At 43.3% G+C, this 23173-nt stretch overlaps 3 protein-coding genes across 19 annotated transcripts in view; 2 read left to right on the plus strand and 1 right to left on the minus strand.

Moving 5' to 3' along the window:
* LOC147754746 (uncharacterized) overlaps positions 1–17331 on the plus strand; it is a 43798-nt gene extending 26467 nt beyond the window's left edge. The window contains exons 1-5 of one of the 12 annotated variants that reach the window (XR_015316156.1): positions 8006–8245; positions 11962–12116; positions 12371–12641; positions 14017–14883; positions 16352–17331. Coding sequence is in view for 2 of the 12 variants with exons in the window: in XM_086973693.1 (XP_086829819.1) it covers positions 8218–8245; positions 11962–12116; positions 12371–12460 (273 nt within the window). In the remaining 10 variants the exon portion in view is untranslated. The other 11 variants (XR_015316158.1, XR_015316153.1, XM_086973693.1 and 8 more) reach the window with 11 other exon arrangements.
* LOC111252247 (uncharacterized) overlaps positions 1–23173 on the minus strand; it is a 72592-nt gene that overhangs the window by 20107 nt on the left and 29312 nt on the right. The window lies entirely within an intron of this gene.
* The window catches only part of LOC147754747 (uncharacterized), a 94707-nt gene continuing 91697 nt past the window's right edge, over positions 20164–23173 (plus strand). Inside the window, exon 1 of the mRNA XM_086973691.1 lies at positions 20164–21801. The gene's annotated coding sequence lies outside the window, so the exon portion shown is untranslated. The remainder of the gene's footprint in view (positions 21802–23173) is intronic.

Here is a 23173-nt window from a genome sequence, read left to right on the forward strand (position 1 = left end):
TCATAGGTATTCTTTTCAAATCGAATGGTATCGTCGTGTCCTTCGTAAAAAAAAAACCGGCTAGAATAGACCCTGAAATGTTAAACACATTGAAAAACCACTTGCATCAAATTAATCTTAAAGTTTTTCCGTTGATGGCCTTTGAACAGAGATTAATAACGAAAAAAGTGTACGAAGAAAAAAGGCCGACGCAATAGCGTGCAGTGGTAAAACGATTTTAAAAGTCTGTGGCGACGAAAAGTGGGAAGCACTCAAGATATGCGTAGATAGATCAAATGCATAGATTCATCATCTAGTCCGGCAGCCTGATCGCACCTATTGTCGCATTGTGTGTTAGTTGTTTTTCTTTTGTTTGTTATTACTACACTACCTAGATAATTGCTTATAATACGAGAGCGATAATTTAGGGTACAAATAGTGATTCTATTCTTTCAGATATTGGCTTCTACCTTCGCACTACTTGCTTACCCTTATAGAGCATTCAAATGCTTTGCATCTCTCTCGTCTATAAACGCGTTATGCCCTCACTCTACAGTAAGTGTAAGTCAACCTCAGCCTCAGGCTCTAAAAGCGGATGCTCTTAATAACAAAGAGGTCTTTGATTTCTGCTTAATTTCGCCATGCGCTAAGTTCAGACAACAGCGGACTCCATAACTGACTGGAACTCGCATGGTCAGATCGAGTTTTTAATAACTAACTAACCCAGCGCTAAGGTAACGTGCCACCATAAAAGACAGACTTCTATGCAGAACGGCTGCGAGCGATGAGCAGCAGTACGTCGATATGAAGCAAGGAAAAGAACCTGGCCAAATCTTCATTCCAAAAAAAAACCATTGGCCTCGTACATGCTGACAAAGGCTTGAGAAGAGCAAGACTATTAAAAAAAAACTTGTGTACAGTCCAAGTGCGTCGATTGATCGAGGCTGTCTCAGAGAAAAGACCCAATATTTAAGCCAACCTTATCCTTCTTCAGGACAACGCCAGGCCACCCATGGCAAGGGTGGTTAAAGTCGCTTTGCAAAAATTTGGGTGGGATGTTTTCTTGCATCTACCATGTCCTTTAGAGCCAGCACCGACGGATTACCACTTTTCCAATAACTGGCAGACTAAACTTCTAACAGTACATAACAGTACAATTAAGAGGGTCATAAATGCGGTCTTTCCGAGCCCAAACTTCTATAAACATCAATAAATTGGTTGAAATATGAGAAAAAATCGTAGATAATGAATTAGTACATTGCATAGAATTTGAGCGGAACGCTGTCTAACCTCACGTAATGCTTCTGTGTTAAACGAGAAAAGTTTCATTACAAATTTATTGAACTAACATTGGCTTTCGTACTGTTTCTGTTTGGTGCGTCCTTTAGCCTCTCGTTAAGCCACAAATCTGGGTATTGCAGCATAAATTTTTCGCAACCGTATCTTTATATAATATCGACACGGTTACGACTGAAACGCTTACATATATACAAGTGTTATTTAATACAGCGCTCGTATGGTAAGTATGCTCGAGGGGCCTTCGTGCCGTGAGGTACATATTTCACAACGTGCACGCAGGAAGGAACTACCTATAAACTGCGACCGCACAGGGGAGATGAACGATGTACAAATTCGTGTGTGCAATGAACAACCGCTATCGAGGCGATCTTTGCCCGAGATCCTATGGACCATCTGTGATAGAAATATGCAAACTTTGTATTGCTTTAATTCATATTTGCTTAACGCAACGAAAATGTCGCTTGTTTATTGAGCCACATGAAGATCTAAACGAAAGACTTTGAAATACTACAGCTTTATTGGTATGTGGATCCCAGAAATGTTTGACATGTCTTGGGCTTGCGTTAACATGTTTCCCCCCTAAAGTTGAATATCGTAATTTTATTGTGCTTTTAGCGCGAATAAAAGTTACGTTCGGACAATGTTTGTCTTCACGGTTAAGCTTGTAGTCGTCTGAAAATTAGCAGTTAGCCTGCCACAAAATTCGTTGTTAGCGTCAAATAGCGGTGTGCGAATGTCTAGTCTCGGCTCTGAGCTGCGACCTCACCAGCTACGTTAAAAGTAAGTGTGTACAACTTATTTAGAGCCATTGGTAGTTCTTAACATGTCAATATACATCCACTCGGGCAAGAGTTCAACGATCCTTCCTCCGAAAACCACTGCCTTCGCTGCGAAATTGTTTCGTGGACTACTAACTACCGTGTACTGTTTGGGTCAGCCTGAATTATGAGTTTGCTCGTGGTTCGTTTGCATTATACAGTATTTTCACTCTTCTCCTCTCCGTCTCTTTAATCCCTTAAGCTGAAATAAAGCGTCCTGATGGGCGAACAACAGACCTGCGAAGAGTAGGGCCGCATCTACAACGCCTCGAGGACAAAATCTATGGCAATGACGTCCAAAGCAAACGTGTGTTTGGATTAGCAGAGCCATCCACAGGAAGGCGACAGCGACGGCGCTCGTCGACAACTTCACCAAGAGTAGACGCAGAAAAAGTCGCAGGTGGGAGAAAGACTACGAAAAAAATGAGAGCGATACAGCGAATAGGGGAAAGATAGGAGAGGACTAAGCCAGAGAAAAGATTGTTGGAGACTAGCGGAAACGGTCGGGAGAATCCCGTGGGGATTTAGCAAGGGGCGCGCTTTGCGAGAGACGAAGAGCGGAAAAGACTTGAACGTCCCCTAGCTTCTTCAGTCTCACTCTTGCAACGGTGAATTGGCTACTACCATCACCATCAACGCCGCCAGGCTCGAGGGCTTGGTGGCTAGCCAGAATCAGAGGTACCGCTCGCCGTCGTATCTCTATAACGACTCGATTTGGCACAGATGGCGCTGCTATCGGACATCCTAGCCCGTCTATTCTCTCGGACGCCTCCAGCTAAGAAGCAAGCCTCCATTATCTTCCTACGACTTCACCCTTTCCTTTAGACCAACGTCCAATCATCCATTAGACGGTAGCTTCCACTGGTTTGGGCTGGCATAGCGTGTACGATAACTGTGAGATGGGGCTAGAGCAGTGAAGGAGCAGTGATCTTGCTAGTGGCCACTGTAGATACTTGCAGGGGCAGCAATCAGTCGCAGGCGGACGGCGAGTTCCAAGAGGGGTTCGAGATTACCACGAAGGACATTTACAGTGCTGCCCAGCATTGCGGAAGAAAGTGGAGATAGAAGGGGTTTGCTTAGGAAGCTTACCAACTAACGGCAAGCCTGACCAGACCGGCTTTAGTAGCTAGGAGAAATTTTCGCCGGATTCTACAGGAGTGTTCGCAGTCAAAACAAAGAAGTCCGCGCCATCTGATGATAGCCATAAAGTTACATCAGGATGAATTAACGGACTGAGGTTCGAAAAGTTGTCGTTCTAGCTCAACAGAGTAGATGACCGAAGGGCTGTTGCGGCTATGGCATTCGGGGGGGGGGGGGGGGGGTCAGGTAAAGGGAACGAAGTAGTAGAGCAGATCGACTGAGATGCTGCTTGGGCCAAAAAGGTGCGAACTGCTAGCGAGAACTGGTGAGCCTTCCTTTGCTTGTACCTCTTCACGATAGACCTTGGGTAAGACAACCGGCACTGTTGTCTGTCGACGGAGGGAGCAATGGACTTCGTTTTAAGCTGGCGGTAGCTAAGCTTCTTCATTCCCTGTCGTGCTTTTCCACTAGACGACTCAGCTTCCGTACTGCTGCTGCCCACATCCATTGCTGCTACTACTACTACTGCTGCTGCTGCTGACTGTGTCTTCTAACAGCTTTCGGCTCTTGCTCACCTCTCGCTATTGCCTTGGTCGTTGGCCGCTTTCGTTAAGATCCGCGACTGGTGCTGGCGTTGTGGCCACCGGCACAAGAAAGCTGGCTGGATGGCCTTGCCGTCTCTTTCGGCAGCCGGGCGGACTAAGAGCAGAGGGCAAACGCTTTTTGTTGCTCGCCCGCTCGTCTGCATTTGCTGTCACCGTTGCCTGACCAACTCGCTGACCGCCGAGCGAACGACGGACGTACAACCTGTGGACAGTCGACTCTGCGGGTTTGCTGTGGTCAGCGAATAATGGAAAGCGTCATACGTCGCCGTTAACAGGCTTACCAGCGTTAGGACGTGGAAAGTGTACTCGAGGCGAGTAAACGCCGACGAGTGACAGTCGCCTTGTGTTTGCTTGTACGTTTATCGCGTCAACCTATGAAACGGATGTAATACCGCCTGTTTCTATCCATGGCAAAATGCTTCAGCCCAATTAACCGAGTAAGGGTAGTGACAGTTGCTGTTGACGGCCGGCCAGTCGGGCTGCTGAGTTGGCCTCCTGCGTTCGTTCCTGCTAGGTGGATATTTACCAAGAGGCTAGCCGTACCGCAGCAAGCTAACGCCGAAGCCCTCCCATGCATGTTGGCCGGACACGTCCAGCCTGCTCAGGTCGGTTGCGGCTCGGCGCGCCCTGACCTCCTCTCCCTCTTTAGTTCGGATTCGTCAGGAGACAGAATGTTACAGTGCGTAGATACAGCCGTACGTACGCTGACAACCTACTGCCTTTAAGCAGACAACCGGCGTGAGCGAGAAATTGTTTTCGTAATAGTGCTGCTGTGTGAAAGTTTTGACAGTACCCGGTACTTGGTAATAGAACGATTTTTTTTACACAGTTTTAAATTATTCAAACGTATGACTTCTTGCCAGATGCACAAGAAGCAATAGTTGTTTGTTCCTGTACTATAAAATTAATTTCCCTTTAGGAGCGTCACCGCAGTGACCGATGCTAGACACACTCAGATGTGTTCTTCATAAATTTCTGATGCACTCCAATCCAAATGCGAATATTTTCAGTCCTTTATAATAAAAAGAGTAGTTCGATGCAAGGTACACGTCTAACGTTTTGTCAATCAGCTCAATTTTCTTGAAAACTTTACGTTTTACTACGACTACACGATACATTTGCCTTGGCAGTAGCATTCGTAGTTAACACGAGCGCCTGTACTACTGAAATAGTCTATAACTTCGTACATAGCTAGTAATAATACAGAGAACGTAAATTGAATGTTTAACTAATTAACATTTTCATTCATTCACCATCGAAAAGCTACCACCTATATCAGAACATAGGAACTTCTGACTTGATAGTCCAAGTCTATAGAGTAATGAGACCCTCTGTTTCAGTATTGCTACCATTACAGAACATATTGGGTACTAACTTTACAGTAATAAGGATTTTTTTATTTGCTGCTGGTGCCGCTAACCCTGGCAGTTCGATGCACGACCGAATTCTGCATAACCTACAAGTACGCACGTTTTCAGGTCTCGTAATAGTTCTGCTTGCTCAGGGCAAAGCAAGAAAATTAGCAAAAAATGGCTGACAACACTTCCAACATCAGCGGGCTAAGATATGCCCGTGCAGATGTAACCGCATCTATCGAACGAATGGTGAACTGCCACCAAGAGAGGAAACGTAGCGATATAGTTGTCTCATATCGCCGCTCCCGCAGCAGCAGGGGCGATTACGACTTCTTCTGCGGTCAGTGGGAGACTCAGTGCCATGCCATTGACGACAGATGCAGTGCAGAGTGGGGCTCGGTTTAGAATAGAAGACACATGCAAGAGTAATTGCACCAGCAGTAGCGAGATGTATTACCAACATGCCATTACCCTCAATGGCAACGCCCCCTACACGATCATCTCTTCGTCGCCACTATCATTACAATGAAGGTGAAGTCAGCCGGCAGTGGTTTTGTCGAATTACACGTCATTTTTGTCATTAGCACGATCGTCGAAGGGAGATTAAGCTAACCTTGTTGAACGTTTGAGGTCTCACATCAGGCATCCTCACTGGGTATTTCATCAGACGGCTGGTTCCCAACACAAAACAAATTGTGTCCTTGCCCGGATTCAAACCTAAGAATACGTGTCCCTAACGTAAGCAGGCAAACACGTTTCCCAAAGCTCTAACAGAGACGTATTTCCTCATAAATGCCAACCCATCCGTTTGCTACTACCATTGCGGCTATTGCTTGTTTTGCATATGTCAGAAAAAGATAGTATAGCGATACGGTTAAGTGGAGGTTAGAAGAGCCTCTGAACAGTGCCTATTGTTTTACGATCTAGGAATAGGCTGTATGGCCTTTGCGGATATTTAGTTGGCTGATACTAGTACAATGTCAGAGTGGCGAGCTCAGTTTTCAACTTTGCTTATAACCCCTCAAAACGCAAGTAGAGCAAAAGGGTAAGAATCCAAGACGGGGGTCAATAACTGGAGTCAGCCGTGCAACAGGATAGTCGCAGTTGACTTGGGGGGTTGCACGCTCTTTACACGGCGCTGTGACAATGTATGTAGTCCGTCACGGGCTATGCGCTAGGCTTAGGGCCATGCAGACGCGTAATGAGGCGTGCTTTATTGTCGCGTAGCTTCTTCACAATCGTTTACAGTGCATCCCGTCAAACTTGCCTTATGAACGTCCGTCCTTATACCGTTTATAGCACGTCGCTTATATTGCATACATCCAACATACAGTTCCCAAGCCCTCTTTCTCTTCTTCTTCTTCTTCTCTTGCACCTTTGCGAACCTACTCGTCATGAACGAGAAAGGAGCCTATCTTACCGTCTAGTACCGTTGGTGTACCGAGCGCCATCACACATCAAAGGGCGGCTTTTAGATCACATCATGATAGACTAACTCGATTCAAGCGATCGTTGCTTGTCGCTTGCCTATGCTAGCTGGCAAGTGTTGTTAATGTTGCAATGATCACTACTCCGTTTTTCTCTACTACCAGCAGCAACAGCGCCACCCATCAACATGAGCAGCATCTTCTACACGGGAGAAACGGTTATCGGGAGGGGCTCGGCTGACTTAACTACTAACGATCTGCTTCACATTTTGTCGTCCTCGAGTAACAAGCGCTCATAGATCCCGAGCTAAATAGCGTTTGTCTCGGTAGTTCGTTAGCTGAGTGGCGCTAAATGCTTCGACACAGTAAACATTCATTTGCTGGCCCCCAGCCTCCATGATCACCTCACCACTGCGTTATCCCTTTCTCGCCATTGTCGCTGTTAACGGTTTCGTCTAATGCTTTAATACAACTCCGGAAGTCCCATACGACTTTATGGCATTTCGACCCACCTCAGGGCGGCTAGACAACGGCCGACCGCGGCTAGAATAGAACGACTGTGTTATTGTTGGCAAACTTGCTTACGGCAAAGCGTCAGTTCGTTTTGCGTCGGATAGCGTCATATGTGGAAGGCGTCCGAACGGAAAACGAGGCGATGGTTTCTCTCAAGGAACGCTTCTGAAGCGATCGTCGAAATATCCCACCATGTTGTGTTTACATCTTGAAATCTTAAGGCGCTGAGACTATTGGGCCTTCCGGGTTGATTTACCTAATGCTCGCGTACTTGAGAACTAAATACAAGTGGAGCATCTAAAGGCTAATGATAATAACGAAGACATAGCGTAATGCATCTGTGTATAGTGAATGTTTATCAGCGTACACATTTCCCCTTTTGCTTCTATATAAGAAGGCCCCACATCATAATTACTTACTTTACACACCGTATTTGTTTCGGAATTGTTTGTGACAATTCAGTGCTCTTTTTCAGTGACTGAACAAACACGGTTTGTGAATACAGACCCAGTATGGCTGTCTTTCTGAAACAACATCATAATTAAGTATGACCAACAAACATTAACAATGGTATCGACACTCGGAAATTGCCGCTCCTTAGTGGAAGGCTGTTACTTGCAGCCCATTTATTTTTATACTAAATCGATTATTATGGGTTTGGCAAAGGGAGCCTGCTTCAGGCTATTTCACTCACCTGACTTCACTCAATTACCCGACCAGCAAGCTAACTCTTGTGTGTCTTCTCTGCCAGCCGTTCGAGCAGGCAATCGTCGTACCGCCGCTGTTAGCAGCTCGATAGTGCTGCGCAAACTAGCTAACCTCTACCACCAGAACCATTGCTAGGCATTTACATTACCCCTGCGACTGCGTTGCTTATTTCCTAGAGCTGCCAACGTTTGGAAAGTTGGCAAGCGTAGGAAACCGTGGTGAGTTCCATCGGCTGGTGCTTGTTTGTGTTCGGATGGCTGTTTTATTCGCTGCAGAGCAGGCGAACCTGCTTCTGCCCCGTTAAGATTGGTGCTTTCTACAAACAAAAGCTATGAGAAACATTAAGTAAGCCAGCCTTGTGTAGCCCGTTGGCCCTGTGAAACGGAGAGACGAATTTCGGACAAGGTATCGTCGCACAAACGGTTGCCTAACGATGAAAGGCGACGACACCCACGACACTGGTACGACAATGATCCGCTTATTGCGCTCCCCGTTGAAACCACCCCTTTACCCCGCAGAAGTTGCCATAGAATTCAATGTGCTCATATAACAGGGTTGGTAATAATTACAGTAGGCTGTTTCGGTTTCCGTTTGGTCCCGTTATAATAGCACGTAGACTGCTATCAGCAACGCAACTTCCTCGTGATGATGCAGTGGTTACGTGTTTGTCTTAAGCTCGCGCATGAGATCATCCTTAGCGGCAGTAGGGCCGAACGTAAAACCGGAAATCTTTATTTTGGTGCAGTTAGCATCAACGGTCTGCTCTACGGTGCTATTACGGTCTATAACACTACTTAGTTAATAACTGTTATTTATACGTTACCCTTTTACCAAATTCATGCTAGAGTGATGCGAAGTTCAGTATGTTCATTCTATGTAAATGCAAGTTCAACGCTTGGAAAAAACTTTTTAAACCTGTTCCCCATACTGGGTTAAAAGGTTTTGTTACGTTAGGGGATCCGCCGTCAGAGGTCCTAAAATGTTCCGAGCGATTGACGTAACGATTATCTCGGCTGCATAAAATCTTCTGCATCTTCTGTTTTACGTGGGGCTCTCCCAGCATAACTGTGTGAGGCTCCGGTGACACCCGGTACCCTTCAAACGAACCTATAATATTAGAGTAACCTAACCGGGTAATATAGTCGCAGAATGCTATTAGGATCAGTATTTAAAATTCGTAAAACGTTTTTGTAGCTCTGTTTTATATATAATATTGTAATAGATTGAAATTCGTTTTAATTGAGTCTCAGTATCGATTGCCTCGTCTGGCTTTACGTTAGATCCAGCTCTAAATTATCGTTTTGTCCTGGGAAGTGCAACAAATCGTCTTCAAGTGATGTCCATTACTACATTAATTTTTACAAATTAAGTAGTCGTATAGAAACGACAACTCGGACTAAATGCAACGATGGCATTAGCATAAGTACAGTATGGGATGAATGAATCAAAAAATTTTTACAGAAAGTAAACACATTTTTACTGCTCAAATTTTTTTTCTAGAATTTATCTGGGTTTGGTAAAGCCTCATACAAGCATCATAGAGGTTGGTTAGGATGAGTACTTCGGCTACATGGTAAACAATTAACTTTTAAAGTATTAGCCGAAAATGTTTCATCACAGATTTTTTTTCTAAAATAAAAGACTTAATCCGTATGGGTCAATGCCCATATGGGTCGCTAGAACTAAATGCAACATGAAACAGTTCTGAAACGGAGAATTCAGGCGCGCTTGATAAGCATAATCATCAAACGCTGAGATTTGGCGTTTGACTGATACGGCAGTATGCCGAAAATGAAGGCTGTACGTGCTTCTACAGAATTACTCGAAATCACTGTTTAGGTATTCGTTTCTCGTATCGTAGTACCAATAAATGTTTGTTGTGTTGTTGTTAAGTGTTTGTACGAAAGAGCTTGCAGACCGAGTTAGTCTGTAGCAGACAAATCCGCCTCGTGTTCATAGACTTTAGTGCCATTATCATTTGGTGGCTGCCCCAAATGGAACACGCCTATACACTCAACATAAAAAAGAAAACTTGAAAAGTTTAAGATGATGATCTATGCTTTTTATGTAAAAGGTGCTTTGGTACGCTACTATAAAAACGACAATGAAGGCGTTTTACACGTAATCAAGTGCTTTATCCCTCTTATATAGCCAACAATAAATTGTGTTTTTTCCAACTCGCATCCTGTGTTTGTTCTCCGACCCGATATTTTGTAAAATATAAATAACTACAAGTAAATATGATAGACCCAAGACGAGACTCTCTTGGAGACGCAGCTTTTCAGGTAACGCGCTGAACCGCCGCGATGCCTTCGTACGCTGGCTGTGATAATGACTCTCCCGCTTCTTCTTCTTCTTTCTTTATTAACTCATATTGAAAAAATAGGGAAACATGAGGACAGGGCGGCGGGAAAGAAGAGCGTGGCTGAACGCGATGGTTTTCTCTACTCTAAATCTGTTTCTAACGCGCTCGTTCAAAGCACCTGTCTCCCTTCCGAAAGGCTCACGCCGTTACCCTCTCGACGGAGCACTAGTAGTCATAATAATAGTTATCGTAGTTGTAGTAGTAGCAGTGAATGAAACTGCATAGCAATCTTATACGCCTGTTCTCTGTAAGCAGCAGCGGCGGCGGCACTAGCAGATTTTATCTCGTAGCAAATGCCTGAACGACTATTCGTTTTTCCATCGTCCTTGTTTCGATGCTGATGAGGAATATGATCATTGTCCGGAGCATTTTCTACTGAAGGCCGGCCCTACCCCTCTTCAGCACGTTCCACTTCTTTGTCATGCCACCGCTGGTGCTACCAGCGTCGCTTGGAGGCACTGCATACATAATAAAACATAACAGCAGCAGCAGCAGAGAGGTGAATACCCCCGATTATATCTTACCCTGCCCAAAGGAAGTCTATGTACGTCTTGACCAGGGCTTACCGGTGGCGTTTCCCCAACCAATGGCATCGACACGTCCGTTCCAGCAGACAGACGACGCGAGGCCTGTTCTTCAGTTTCCCCTGTGTTTATCTGTGCTAGAAAACCCGTTTCCACGAGGGCTTCAAACACAACCTGGGAACTTACCTATAATACTGGTAACGGTCTCGGCAGTTGATTGACAATTGTAGGGTTGCTGGACGTGTTAGTGGGGGGTAATAGCAGTAGTAGTACTGTATGAGAATGACGCCCCTGAACGACATGAAGCGCAGATGGAGGGTAACGTCGAATGAACGAGCTGCATTTATATAAAGCAGGCTTGTGCCAAACGGCGAAGAAAGTCGCCGCAGTTGCTGGAGGCAGGAGGGATTGGTCCACTTATCAAAGTATCATTCCTTGTCTGTCGATGTCAGCAACCACAGTAGCCTTTGCAGGACAGATGTATTACATTATGCCTTATATACAGTACGGTACAATCAGAACGGCTGAACTAGGTGCGAGCGACAGGTAGCTAGCTGCAAAACGCAAGGGGTAGAAATGCGCAAACGGTAGAAAAAATGCGTGAACGGCAAGAGTGTACGCTTTTTCGTAACCATATTTTTCAAAAAGCTCTAGCGCCTAAATCAACACAAGATATATGTACTTAAGCTTACTCTTTAACATGTTAAATATTTTTCTATGATATATACTACTAACAGCATTACTGCAACTGCAGTTATGAACTAGAATCGGCTGATATTATACATGAATCAAAGTGAGGCCAAAAATTGAAATATCATTGCTTTGTCCCAAATAGAGAAAACTGAAAAAAGAGGAAGCCAATAAATTCATGAATCTTTAAACTGCTCAAATACCCTCTGCCCGATCATAGTATTAATTCAATTACGACGCGCGATCTCAAGCAATCTGAGTGTAGATCTGATTTTCAGGTCATCAGTGCCCCTATCAACGAACTTGTCCGCCCACTTGAGTTTCTTAGGACAACTGTAACTACATTTCTAAAGCAACCTTTTCGTTTGTTGATTTTACATTGCTAGAAGTACAATTTGGATAAAAATATAAGTAAACAGGGTTTTGTAAAATGAAAAAATGGAAATCGACAGTGGATGACTGAATTTTTAATCTTGGTAGAGGTTCGTATAGAAAAATGTGAAAATAATAGTCGTTGTCGGTAATAATAATAAAGTTGCTAATAACAGTGTCGAGCTTATTGTTTTTATCTAGAAAGGATTGGCTTTTTTTCCTGTAGTCGAAGCAGCACATGCCGAATACGACAAACAACCCGCCAATATCTGCCCGGATTCGAACACACTACCCGGTATATACGCATGTGTATGCGTGTGTGTACGTGCACGTTATTGTTGTATAGTCACGTCGCTGAAGCAAGCGAACCGATGTGTGGCGGTAAGTTGACATAAATCAGGTCATAAATACTTTGACTATTACTACGCTTAGTGAAAACAACCGCTGCTACGTCCAGCACTAATTAGATATTCTGGAGCGAGGCAAGATAGACATGATCAAATAGAAAGTACTAAATATTCCGTATGGGCGGTGTGTCTACACGAGAAGCCTATGTTCCCTCTGGTCAGTGATCCCGCGTACGTATGCATGGAAACAGCTCGTTAATGAATTCTGTTCGTTGATATGCCTTGCAGTTGAAAGTACGTGCGTACGTAAACTACGGTGAGAAATACCCACTTTCTACCGCTATGTCAACGCCATACGTGTCGGTGTACGACGAGTAACGGGTAGTGGGTGATAAAGCGTTCTACAAGCACAAAGCAGGAGGTGGGAAAATAAATATAAAAAAAGTCAGGCGCCAGTTTCGAATCATCACTTGGATCTCTTAGTGGCGACGAGCAACAGATAAGCAAAAAAAAAACTGGAATGTCACAGTGCACAGACTCTCACTGGAAGGAGTAGCAGGTGCAATGAAAATGATGACGGATGCATAAAAAAAATTAACTGACTAGCAGAGATACGGTCAATTGCATACGGACATATTCATATTAGGTAGAAGGTGACATATACTAATTAGAATTTATGTATTTCAATTCTCGACTTCAATGGAAACTACTTCGGTCATGAAGTTGTCAGTTTCTTAATACGATCATACTTAATTACTACTTACTATTCAAGTTAAATCCGATATTATCGGATAGGGAGTTCTCGGTGGCGTTTTAAAATCGAATGTTTCGTTGCGAACATAATGGTACCTAAGTTCAAACCTATATGCTCGTGACAACACAAATAACAGGTAAGGAAGGGTCTGTTGTTTCAGGTCTCGTAGGATCGCTCTTGCTAGCTAGCCGGGTCAGCGCGGAGTAAACGCTACCGAATCAGGCATTCATCTGCATTTAATTAATATTCAATGGACCGTTTTCGTTTTGTTTCTAGTTCGTATTTCTATTGTAATCCTGGCCAGCTAAAGGATAGGAGAAAAACTTGTTATCCTACTGCATTTATGGCTTGTGGTGGGTGGTCGTTAGACATGACCGTCACGTCTCAACATTTGATAATTAAATATCTACAGAATACCCCCGATTAATAGCGTGACAACAGCTAGTGGTTTCAGTAGTACTAAAGCCCTGCAAAGAATATGTATTATCAATTAAGGTACGAATTAGTCACAAAGTTAGGATCAACTACCACCCTCTCCTTCGTAGTTCGAAGGCAACGCAAACAGAAACAAGCTATTACTTTGGCCCGACTCACGTCTTCACCTCCATTTGTCAGATACAGTAATAATAATAATCACATAGTAAAAATAATTATCGTTAGGTCTTCGCCGTTGATCTACTTAAAAGATACCTCCGTTACCACCCATTGCACCCTCTTCTCGTAAGGCTACGGGACTGTTTAATATATATAGAATCCCGACAACAGGCGTAATATCGCCAGCAGCAGTAAACGACGGGAGAAACATTCTCACGAACTTCCTTAGGCTCGTTTTCATTTCACTGATTATTTGCACGCTTTGAAGCTTTTTGTGGGGTCCCGTACCCACATCCTCGCAGAGGTTTAGCCGCAAATAAATACGCGCATTCATAGAGACTCCACGTTATATCTGCACGAAGTCTCCACTTCTCTGTCCTCTCGTAGCACAGACAAGTCTGTCCTGTATCTGAATTTGGCGACTCATGTCTGCGTAGCCGAAATAGCCCCTGAGCTTCTTTTTTGTTCGCCAGCAGCCTTTCTCTTTACAAGTCGTGGCAACGTACTTAGGCCGTGTGGACAGTATGGAATTAAGTATACTTAGTAATTTGCTTATGAATAATATTCGCAATAATTATCTTTGCAGCACTTAGAAAGGTCGCTGCTGCCGAGCTCAGGAAGTACTTTTACAGCGCCAGGAACGACAGTCGTCGTTACTTGGTGGGTGAGCAGGGCCCACCCACCACCGTTCTTATCCGCCATCACTGCCGCCTCTCAAAGTATCCTTTTCGGAACGGCGGTACGCATTTGCATGCACTACGCTATAGTAGAAGTGCTTTGCTGTACGACAAAGACGCATAGGACAACGGCTTCAAGGAGAGGCGCACACATCAGCCATGTCGCCTTTCGCGGGCCTGACAATGAAGGGTTCTGCTACGAACAGATGAATATTAACTACTGCTTTGGACGCTGTTGCCAGCGACAACGAAGAATATTATTGTAGACGTTGCTGTTGCTATCCCACCGCAGGACTGCTTTTATCGATTGTTGCTATTTAATATCGGTATGAATTTTGTGGTGAATGCCCTGTGGCTAGCGTATTAATTAGCAGGGCGTGATGTACTATAACGTATTGGTTCTGGGCGACGAGCAACGTGCCTGAAGAGGTGTGACCTAAATCCTAAACCTATAAGCTTTCACCCGTTTTCGCAAGAAGACCAGTAGAGGACGCTGCCAGAAAAAAGAAACATCAAGAGGAAAGGAATAAGCTGAGGGCCGCATAGTTTTCATCCATAGACGGGTTAGATGACAACAGGACAAGAGCGGGCGGGCGGTCAACGATCAACACTTGCAGCAAAATGGCGTAATCTTGGATCTAAGTAGGGGTGGCGGAGGGCCGATTCTGTTCGGCTCCCGGTTTGAATGCTTCCGTTTGCCCGCACTTGGTTGTTCCGGTTTCGGGCTACTTCCTCTGGTTTTCAAGCGTGGGACGCCATAAACTTTGTGAGGAAAGGTAATAACAAGATGACATTTTCAAAGCTTTAAGTCGAAAGCGTAGCTATGTAAAACGTGCTGAAGTCTGCCGAGCTAGGTGCTCGTGGGACTTCAATCGGGCTTGCAGTCCTTGAAGACTTGCAGAAGCAGCAGTAAGAGCGCCATTAGCAGGCTATTATATCTAGGTAAAAACTCCATACAAGTTCAGGAAGGAAAAGACAGAAGATGACGAGTCACGCTGAGCAACGACACGAACAGACCGAGGAAGCGAGCGAGTAAGGTAGAAGTGTTCCGGCCCCTTCAATTTGAAAAAAATTGAGTGATTGTATACAGAATCACTTTAATGCACTAAAAACAAAGCAGTCGTCACAAATCGTTACGCTGAATGAGGCTAAGTGTAACGAAGTAGCAGATTTATTCAACCTTGACAAATATTTATCGCAATACAACACAAACAGACCCACATCGAACAAGGAGATTACTGGATAATTTTTTCACCTTATAAACTCGGCAAAAAAAATAGCCAGCGGGGCGTAAAATATCGTATTATAGCTGATGTTTTAAAAAGTTGGTGGTAAAAAGTACCGTTATATTTTCTGAGGGGAATTTTTGGCCTTCCCAAATCTTTGTTGAGTTATCTTTAGTCAACAACACAGAATGAAATAGAGAAAAGATCAGAGTTTGGTTATGGTATCGTTACTCGATCAATGCGTACAGCTGTAGCCGTAAGTAATCAAGGATTACCCATTCCCTGTTGATGTATCGTTTCTTCTAGCGTTCTCGGGATCGACACTCTCAGGATTTCTCATAGTGATGATACGAGGTACTTCGCTGCTGTTCTCAGCGAATTTATGATGTTATAAATACAAATTGGTATCTCTGTAATGCTGCGAGAAATCACCTCAAGCAAAAAGACCACTCGTCTCTCCAACACTTGAACCCATGCATGTTCTTTAAGCCCAACACGGTCAAATGCGCATTGAGAGCTGAATCTTATTCAAAGTATATTAATCTATCTCTCTTGTCATTTCTTCCACCACGCCGTGACTACCTAAATAAACTTGCTTCATTTGCCGCCGATGATGTCCTGGGCAAGTATTCACATGCTTTGGCTGGCCCCAATTATCAGGGCTATCCTTTAGTACTGGCCGTTAATCGGACTTTTTTAAACTTCTACCATCTAAATAAATGAGACCTATTTGATGCGCATAGAGTATGGCAGAAGTACCCGTATACTGCTAAAAGTTTACCAATATGCAACTCGAAAATTTCAACTTTATATTAAATCTTTAGTTAAAAACATCGAATTGTAATAAATTGATCACAAGATATACCTTTTTTATTACTATATCTTAATTATATGCAACATGAGGATGCTATTAATTCAAACTAGATAGAATGTGTTTGTCTGACGACACTGCCTAACCAATGAAAACAATCCAAAGCCTTATCAACTTTATGATCTTCCGTTTGCTGATCGTTTCCAGGAAAGACCTGTGCAAACCGTAGTAATCGATCCGTGAATCCAGAAACTTACGTACTTTCTTCTGAAGACTAGACATTTCGAATACAAGTCTTCGAAGTGAAGGTATGACGAATGAGCTATCAGCTTCCAAATGCAACAGTTGCAGCCCACCGTCGACCGATCCAATTACCAAAAATAAGTATGGCAGTACGATTAATCTGATTGACTAATTACAGTCAACGTATATTATCGTAATTGAAGAGATAAGGGCATTTCGAAAGTGCTCAAATTGAAGAACGTTTGCTCGTTTATAACAGACGAGATCCGTGACGTGACCGTTCTTGCTGATTTGGTGCTGAACGATCAACGTTCCGCCAACGTTGATCGTTCAGCACCAAAAACAGCAGCTATGAATAAGGCAGAACAGACGCTTAAGTGGAACTCTTATTATGTCGCGTGTTACCAACGATCACAATGGCAAGTGGCAAACGATACGCGGTCTACTGAAAATGTGTCAACCATTTCGATACCGCAACTTTTGCATTTGGGCTTATTACTGCTACTCTCGCCCCATTCCTGCCAACGTTTCTAGTGATATTAAGAGGTTCTGGGTTTTAGCAGACTTGATAAAATCATAATCGCGAACGTATTGACAAAGGCCATGCGATCAACTCGAACTGCGCAAAATTTCTACTTGATTTAAACTGTATGCGTCGTTCAACAGGTGAAGATTATGACGACGTATTCGATGATCCCGATCTGATGATTCGAAGACAAACGGCACACTTATAGTAGCTTTAAAAACTGTAGATTCAAAATGGGGACAGTTGAAGCTTTTTCATCTTACGCATTAAACCTTCAGTGCACAAATAGGTGGACTACTAGAACGGGATTTTCAATATCACGCACGCCAAAACGAAATGCGTCTTCCTTAACGCTCACTTATAAAGACAACAATTGTTTTAATAAACATTTTGTTCTTGGCACAATCAAGCAAATTAAGCTAATATGTCCTTATTTCTCATTTATCGGCTGAACCGTTAATGTAGCCTATCGCATGGAACATTTCAGCGAGCCTCTGGACAGACCGTGTAGAATAGAAGCGATGGCGGTCTTCATCGCAACTTTAATCTGCCAGTCGGTGACTGGAAGGTACCAACGGACCGTGTTGATGTCTAGTCTAGGTAGCGCAAACCGCTATGTCTGCCAGCAATAGAAATAAAAGATCAGTGCGAAAAACCTGTACACCTTCAGCAAATATGTAATTGTCTCGCAGACAACAGAACCATTGGAACCTCCATCATCGTTGGCACATTATGTTGATCCAGTTACTGCCCTACTAAGTTATTTATGCTCCGCGGGCATTTCCTAAACAAGCTTTTCTTACACAACCACAGCGTGCGATAATGCGTCCACGACGCCTTTTTGCATCAAAACATAGCACAAAACTCTTAAGTTTTTTTTCTACGGACACACAAATTAATTCATATTGTGCAGTGGAATTGCTTTTTGTTGGATAGCCGGGCATTAAGTGGCTACTGAGGATATGGAAAAAGCAATAGCACCTCTAAACTACTCTAGATCACAACACGTTGCTCCCGGTGGGACTCTCTGCCCGCTAAGACTTGACGGGCTTCACCAACATGGACTCTGCATTTGAACGAGTGTTCAACAAGCTAAACAGCAATTCACAGTTTACTTCAAATCATAACTAGGGTGTTTGCCGACGTAGTTCCCGAGGTTCATCTATATAGAGAGATGATCAATACTTTGTGGGAACGATATATGTCTACATATATATATATATATATATACTGATGATAATAATTGTGGTGTTGGGCTGTGGGTATGGGAAACGCACGTGGAGCAAAAGAAACAGTCTGACGCGACCAATGCCACTGCTTTCTAGCGCCCACCGTTGCAAACCAGTCTCACGTTCAACCCAAACACAGCGCGGCGATAACTAGACAGAACACTAGCTTCACTGGTAGTCACGACAAAAAAAAAGTGAAAATAACAGAACGCTAATAGCAACGAACGCTACTGTTGCGACTTCAAAGTAGACGAACGTTCACCCTTGTCGCAATGAAGACCTCATACAGGTAGAATCCCTTTTTAAAGGTGTTCCTGCAGTCCTCTTTGTCTTGTGCTGCACAGCGACGACCAGGGTCAAGCAAATAGGCTAGAAGAGAATTTTCAAGAGGAACAGCGTTTTATCCTTGACTATATATCTACGTAGATATTCCTTCGATCTAAAATATAATGCAATACTCATTTTATATAGGCAGTAGGAGTAATATAGCAATTACAGAGGTAGAATATTCGTGATGAAGATACGACTTTGGGAAAAAGCAAGAGATCCAAAGCGTGACCATCTCTGCAGCTATCCGGATAAAAGACATAGGAGTTACGATCGCTCCGAAGTTTCATTTCGACCCTTCTTAACCGCATGACTAGATCAGTGTTAATTAGCTTTGGTCTTATTCTTAGATGCCTTTCCCTCATTTCAGATTAACCTTTACCATTCCAAATTTATATATTTTTCCGCAGTCTGGCGGCCTTATGCTTGAACGGATGCACAGTTAGGCCGTTCGTAGAGCTGCGTTTAGATCCGACATAGATAAAACAAATCTCTCCCTTCAACCCGGATTGTACTCTGAGACATGCCTAAATATGTCTGACATGGCGCACTTCGTTAACACTTGAGATAACGCACTTATCAGTCGTGAAAAGATAACGGTATTTGCTTGGTCATATTAGAAACAAGTTGTAATTTAGGTTGAAATACGGGCATGGACACCCTTTTGTTCATGCTAAGAGCGTAGGATGCAATGTCTAGCGGCGATACGGGACGTAAAGCCCGAAATACTACTAATTACCGTTGGCCCGAACGGGAAAGTTTGATAGCGTGTTTCTACAGAGAATCTGTGCGAAAACTGTGACATGTTGATACTCTTTATACTATTAGCTGTGCTGTTGAAACACTGTATAGTCTGGCTTCTCTGGCTGTGCAAAGGTGAATTTGACACATAAAAGATAAGTAGACTATGAATGAAAAATTGTTGCTAAGCTGTCTGCTCTTTCATGGCCTCTATTGCCCGCATACATGATTGCAGACACTCATTAGCCACAGGGTCACTATGACAATGGTCATAAGGGACAGAAACGGCAATATCAATAGCAAATATATACTGTACTAGCTTCCGGCACTGAAGAACTGGGGTCGCTGAATAATAATTGCCCAGCAGCGGCAAATGCCACCTTTGCCTGTATTTCCCTCTAATAGTAATATCGATATTTCCCATTGATGCATACATCGATCCATCGACTTCGCAGCCACTCTTAGATGACGTATCTTATCTGATCTGACGGCATTGTTCCGAGCTCATCTTTTATTGTCTCATTTATTATTATTCACTACGTATAGTGGTTCTGTCCCATTTCGTCTTATTAGCTTGGGGGCGCTGTTGGACGTTAGTTATTGCGGCTCCCCCTTTTCGCAGGAGCCCGCCTCGCTAAACGCTGAACGGCGACTTCGTGCTAGCTATAACTGCTCCTAATGTATTTGGTATATGTCTATATATACTAGCATGGTCGAATCATGACAGAAACAATGAACTGCTTAAGCCGCTTTGAACAGATACGAGCATACAGACGATCATGTCCACTAATAATTGATCTGAGTATGAAAGGCTGTACTGAGTTAAGAGAACGGAGATGGTCAGAGGACGTATTAGCACTACGAGAAGGCGACAATGGAGATGCGTACGTTGATTCTATGTACCCCATTGACAGTACGCTAGGAATCAATGGCCGGAATTGATAAGCCAAAGAATATGACCATGGGAAATGGCGAGCTAAGATGGTAAAGTTTCACATATGCACAGATGTATGCATAATACCAGTCGATACCGGTGTCTAGTAAACAAACGGATGTTTGTTACGAATGCTAGCTAATAGCGGCCGAGAACGTAGCGGCTGATCAAAGAAAAATTACAGTGCCCTTATTCACGTAGCGTCGATATATATCGACGCTAATTCGCAAGCGTCTGTGCAAACAATATATTCTAGGCGCTGCCTTCCAGTTACACACCAGTAAGTAGTTTAGGAACTTTTATCTCTTCGACGGATGACTGTGTACGTGTGTATATGCAGCCACGTTTTACGCTCCTGCTCCGACATTTAAACACATCAGTAAATACTTAATTTTGATAATAACAATAATTCACACCAGCTGTTATCTTGAAACTTTTCCACAATTGTCCACAGGACATAGAATAGACGAAATGCTGTCCTAGTCGCATAAGTATTGCATCCTAAGTTAGTATATATTTTTTTTTTACAAGCGTGCCAGCACATGAAACCAAACACAGTCGTCGAATTAGAAGTTATGAAAATCCATTCAGCTAAAAAATTCGCAAAACTTCCTTTAATGGGGACTTTATAGGGGTATCTATCTGCTATTTTTAATAATTCATCGTATTTGAGCCAACCATAAAAATCATCAATTATAACGGCTTTGTGGTTACAGTAACCGTCCCACCATTCTCCTCTTGTTTTATAAAATGTCAGATCTTCACCAAATAGTTTATCACATATCTGTCTGACACCAAAACTTTTGCCGGTCCCTGGGTATCCATAAACAATACACAATTTTGTGCGATAGTTTCGTTTAGCTCCTAATTTAAGGGTAGTTGCAAGATCACGTATGCCTCTTCGAAATTTTATAAATGCAACTGGATGCGATTCAGCCACAGCGCCAATGGGATCGTCCTGATTATTCAAAAGGGTATCTACAACGTTGTATAAGTCATTTCGCTGACCGTGCGAATTTAAACGCCCGTGTTCCTCATAATGACCGCCTTTTTTGACGGTTTTTTTCTTCTTCTTCACTTGCTTTAGCAATTTCGATGTGTGCACGTTCACTAATTAGTGCTTTGAAACGGTCCAATGATGTTGGTAATTCACGGCTAGCATACCCTTGGAGGTGTGGCGTTCCTGTATTTGGGGCAGTTTAGTAACCCCATACGATGTAACGAAATTGTCCTACGTTTTCTTTGATTTCATCTTCAGTATAGTTGTTTAGGGTCCATGCAGCCCTGCGGAACATCATTTGACGGGCGGCCATTTTTCTTCTTTGTCCGGGCGTGTTAAGTCGCTCAGGTCCAGTGTTACCCTGAACGACTTCTATCGTTAGTATTATAGGTATTCTTATCAGTAACGTCACCTCCAATTGCCCTCTCCCCTACTGGAGAGATATCCACTATATAAGTGGACGCTTTGCCCAAACAAGTAGACATGGATTACGTCAGCAATAGTGCTTATACTCTTGACGATATTATACGTGGCATGCTTAAGCAAGATTATTTTATCAGAGTACTTAGTTTGGAGTTGAAGAGACTTAAAGGCGATCTTGTTTGTGGAATAGGAAATCATGTGACCGTTAATAGGAAGCTTCATATTACAAAACAAGTAAGGAAACGGATTGTTATTGGTGCAGCCAAGGAAGCGTACTGCGAAATATATCACCAGTACTTACATGGAAGAGCCCTTAGTTAGAGGACGATATAAACCAATAGGAAAACCGAGTATTGGTAGCGCTATTGCCCATGCTCTCCCTGTAGTTGCAGGGGCGGCCGTTAGAAACCCTGGATTCTTTCGAAATTTTATCTACGCGAATCCGCCGTTTGCGGGTCCAGCTGTTTATACTGCTGTTAATATGGCATTACGGAAACGTGTTCTTACAAGAATTAGGAATCAGCGCCGCAAACGTAGACAGAGCCGTCGTTATATACGGATACTATTAAAACCATGTGTTTTGCTTAAAACGAGGTACAAAGTATTCGAGTTTCCTATTACATAAACCAGACGTCACTGGCAAATTGTGTCGCAGGATACGTTTCTTTCGCCCTTCAACTGTAGAGAGTCTATTCTGATACTCTGCCTTTAATGACCCTGACGGAAAAATCGCGCGAGAAATGGTCCCATATCGCACGGGCGAAAGAGCTACAGTAGGGGCATCCTAAAAAAAACTATACATTCATTCAGTGTGTTTCAGCGTTTCAAATAGGCAGTGACAAATAGCGTCGTTTCGTTAGAATTTGAGTCGAGCCCATCTAATTTAAAGCAGAAACAACATTTCAACATGTCGATAAATGTGGTGATTAGGTTCCTTTAAGTTCGGGTCGGATTTTCCATGTATGGATGCGGTCAGACGACGTTGTAGGTTTCTGATAAGTGTAGCACGCGTACCGTGTACACGATACTGTCACAAGCATTGTATCTTAGAATAGTGATTTTATAAATAGCTCGATAAGCTTAATATCGGCCAGTTTATGCAGCCTCATGCTTGTATTACTACTACATGGCTAGTGTGATTGAATGGAGAAATAGGTAGACCGTAAAAGTTGTGCTGCTTCATGGTATATTGGAACAAAGTTATGTTTATCGTGAGAACCAAGTCTGCACTTTTTCAACAGCTGAAATATATTTGCTTGATATGAAGACTAGGTCTGGAAATCACATAACAACTTTTGTGGTAAAAACTAGTTGAATACCTTGTTATTAGTTACGGCATTCTGGTCTGTTAGTCGTAAAGAAACAAGATGGAGTGCCGGACAGCTGATTTGCTGGGGGCGTCAATTTAACAATGAGGTCTTGTAATGTTTAGGTGTGCCAATAACAGCTTATTCCAGGAACTATGAATAAACGGGATTATAATGTGGCTTAGAATATAGTCCGACTTCAGGTCTTTGAGAGAGCATGGCAGCACATTCGACACTGCAGTAGATAGTATACAACTCAAATATGTGAGAGATAATTTTTTCTATAACAGTATGTTTGT

Source organism: Varroa destructor, unplaced genomic scaffold (assembly GCF_002443255.2).
Source record: "Varroa destructor unplaced genomic scaffold, Vdes_3.0 BEIS01000006.1, whole genome shotgun sequence".
NCBI classification, from domain to species: domain Eukaryota; kingdom Metazoa; phylum Arthropoda; class Arachnida; order Mesostigmata; family Varroidae; genus Varroa; species Varroa destructor.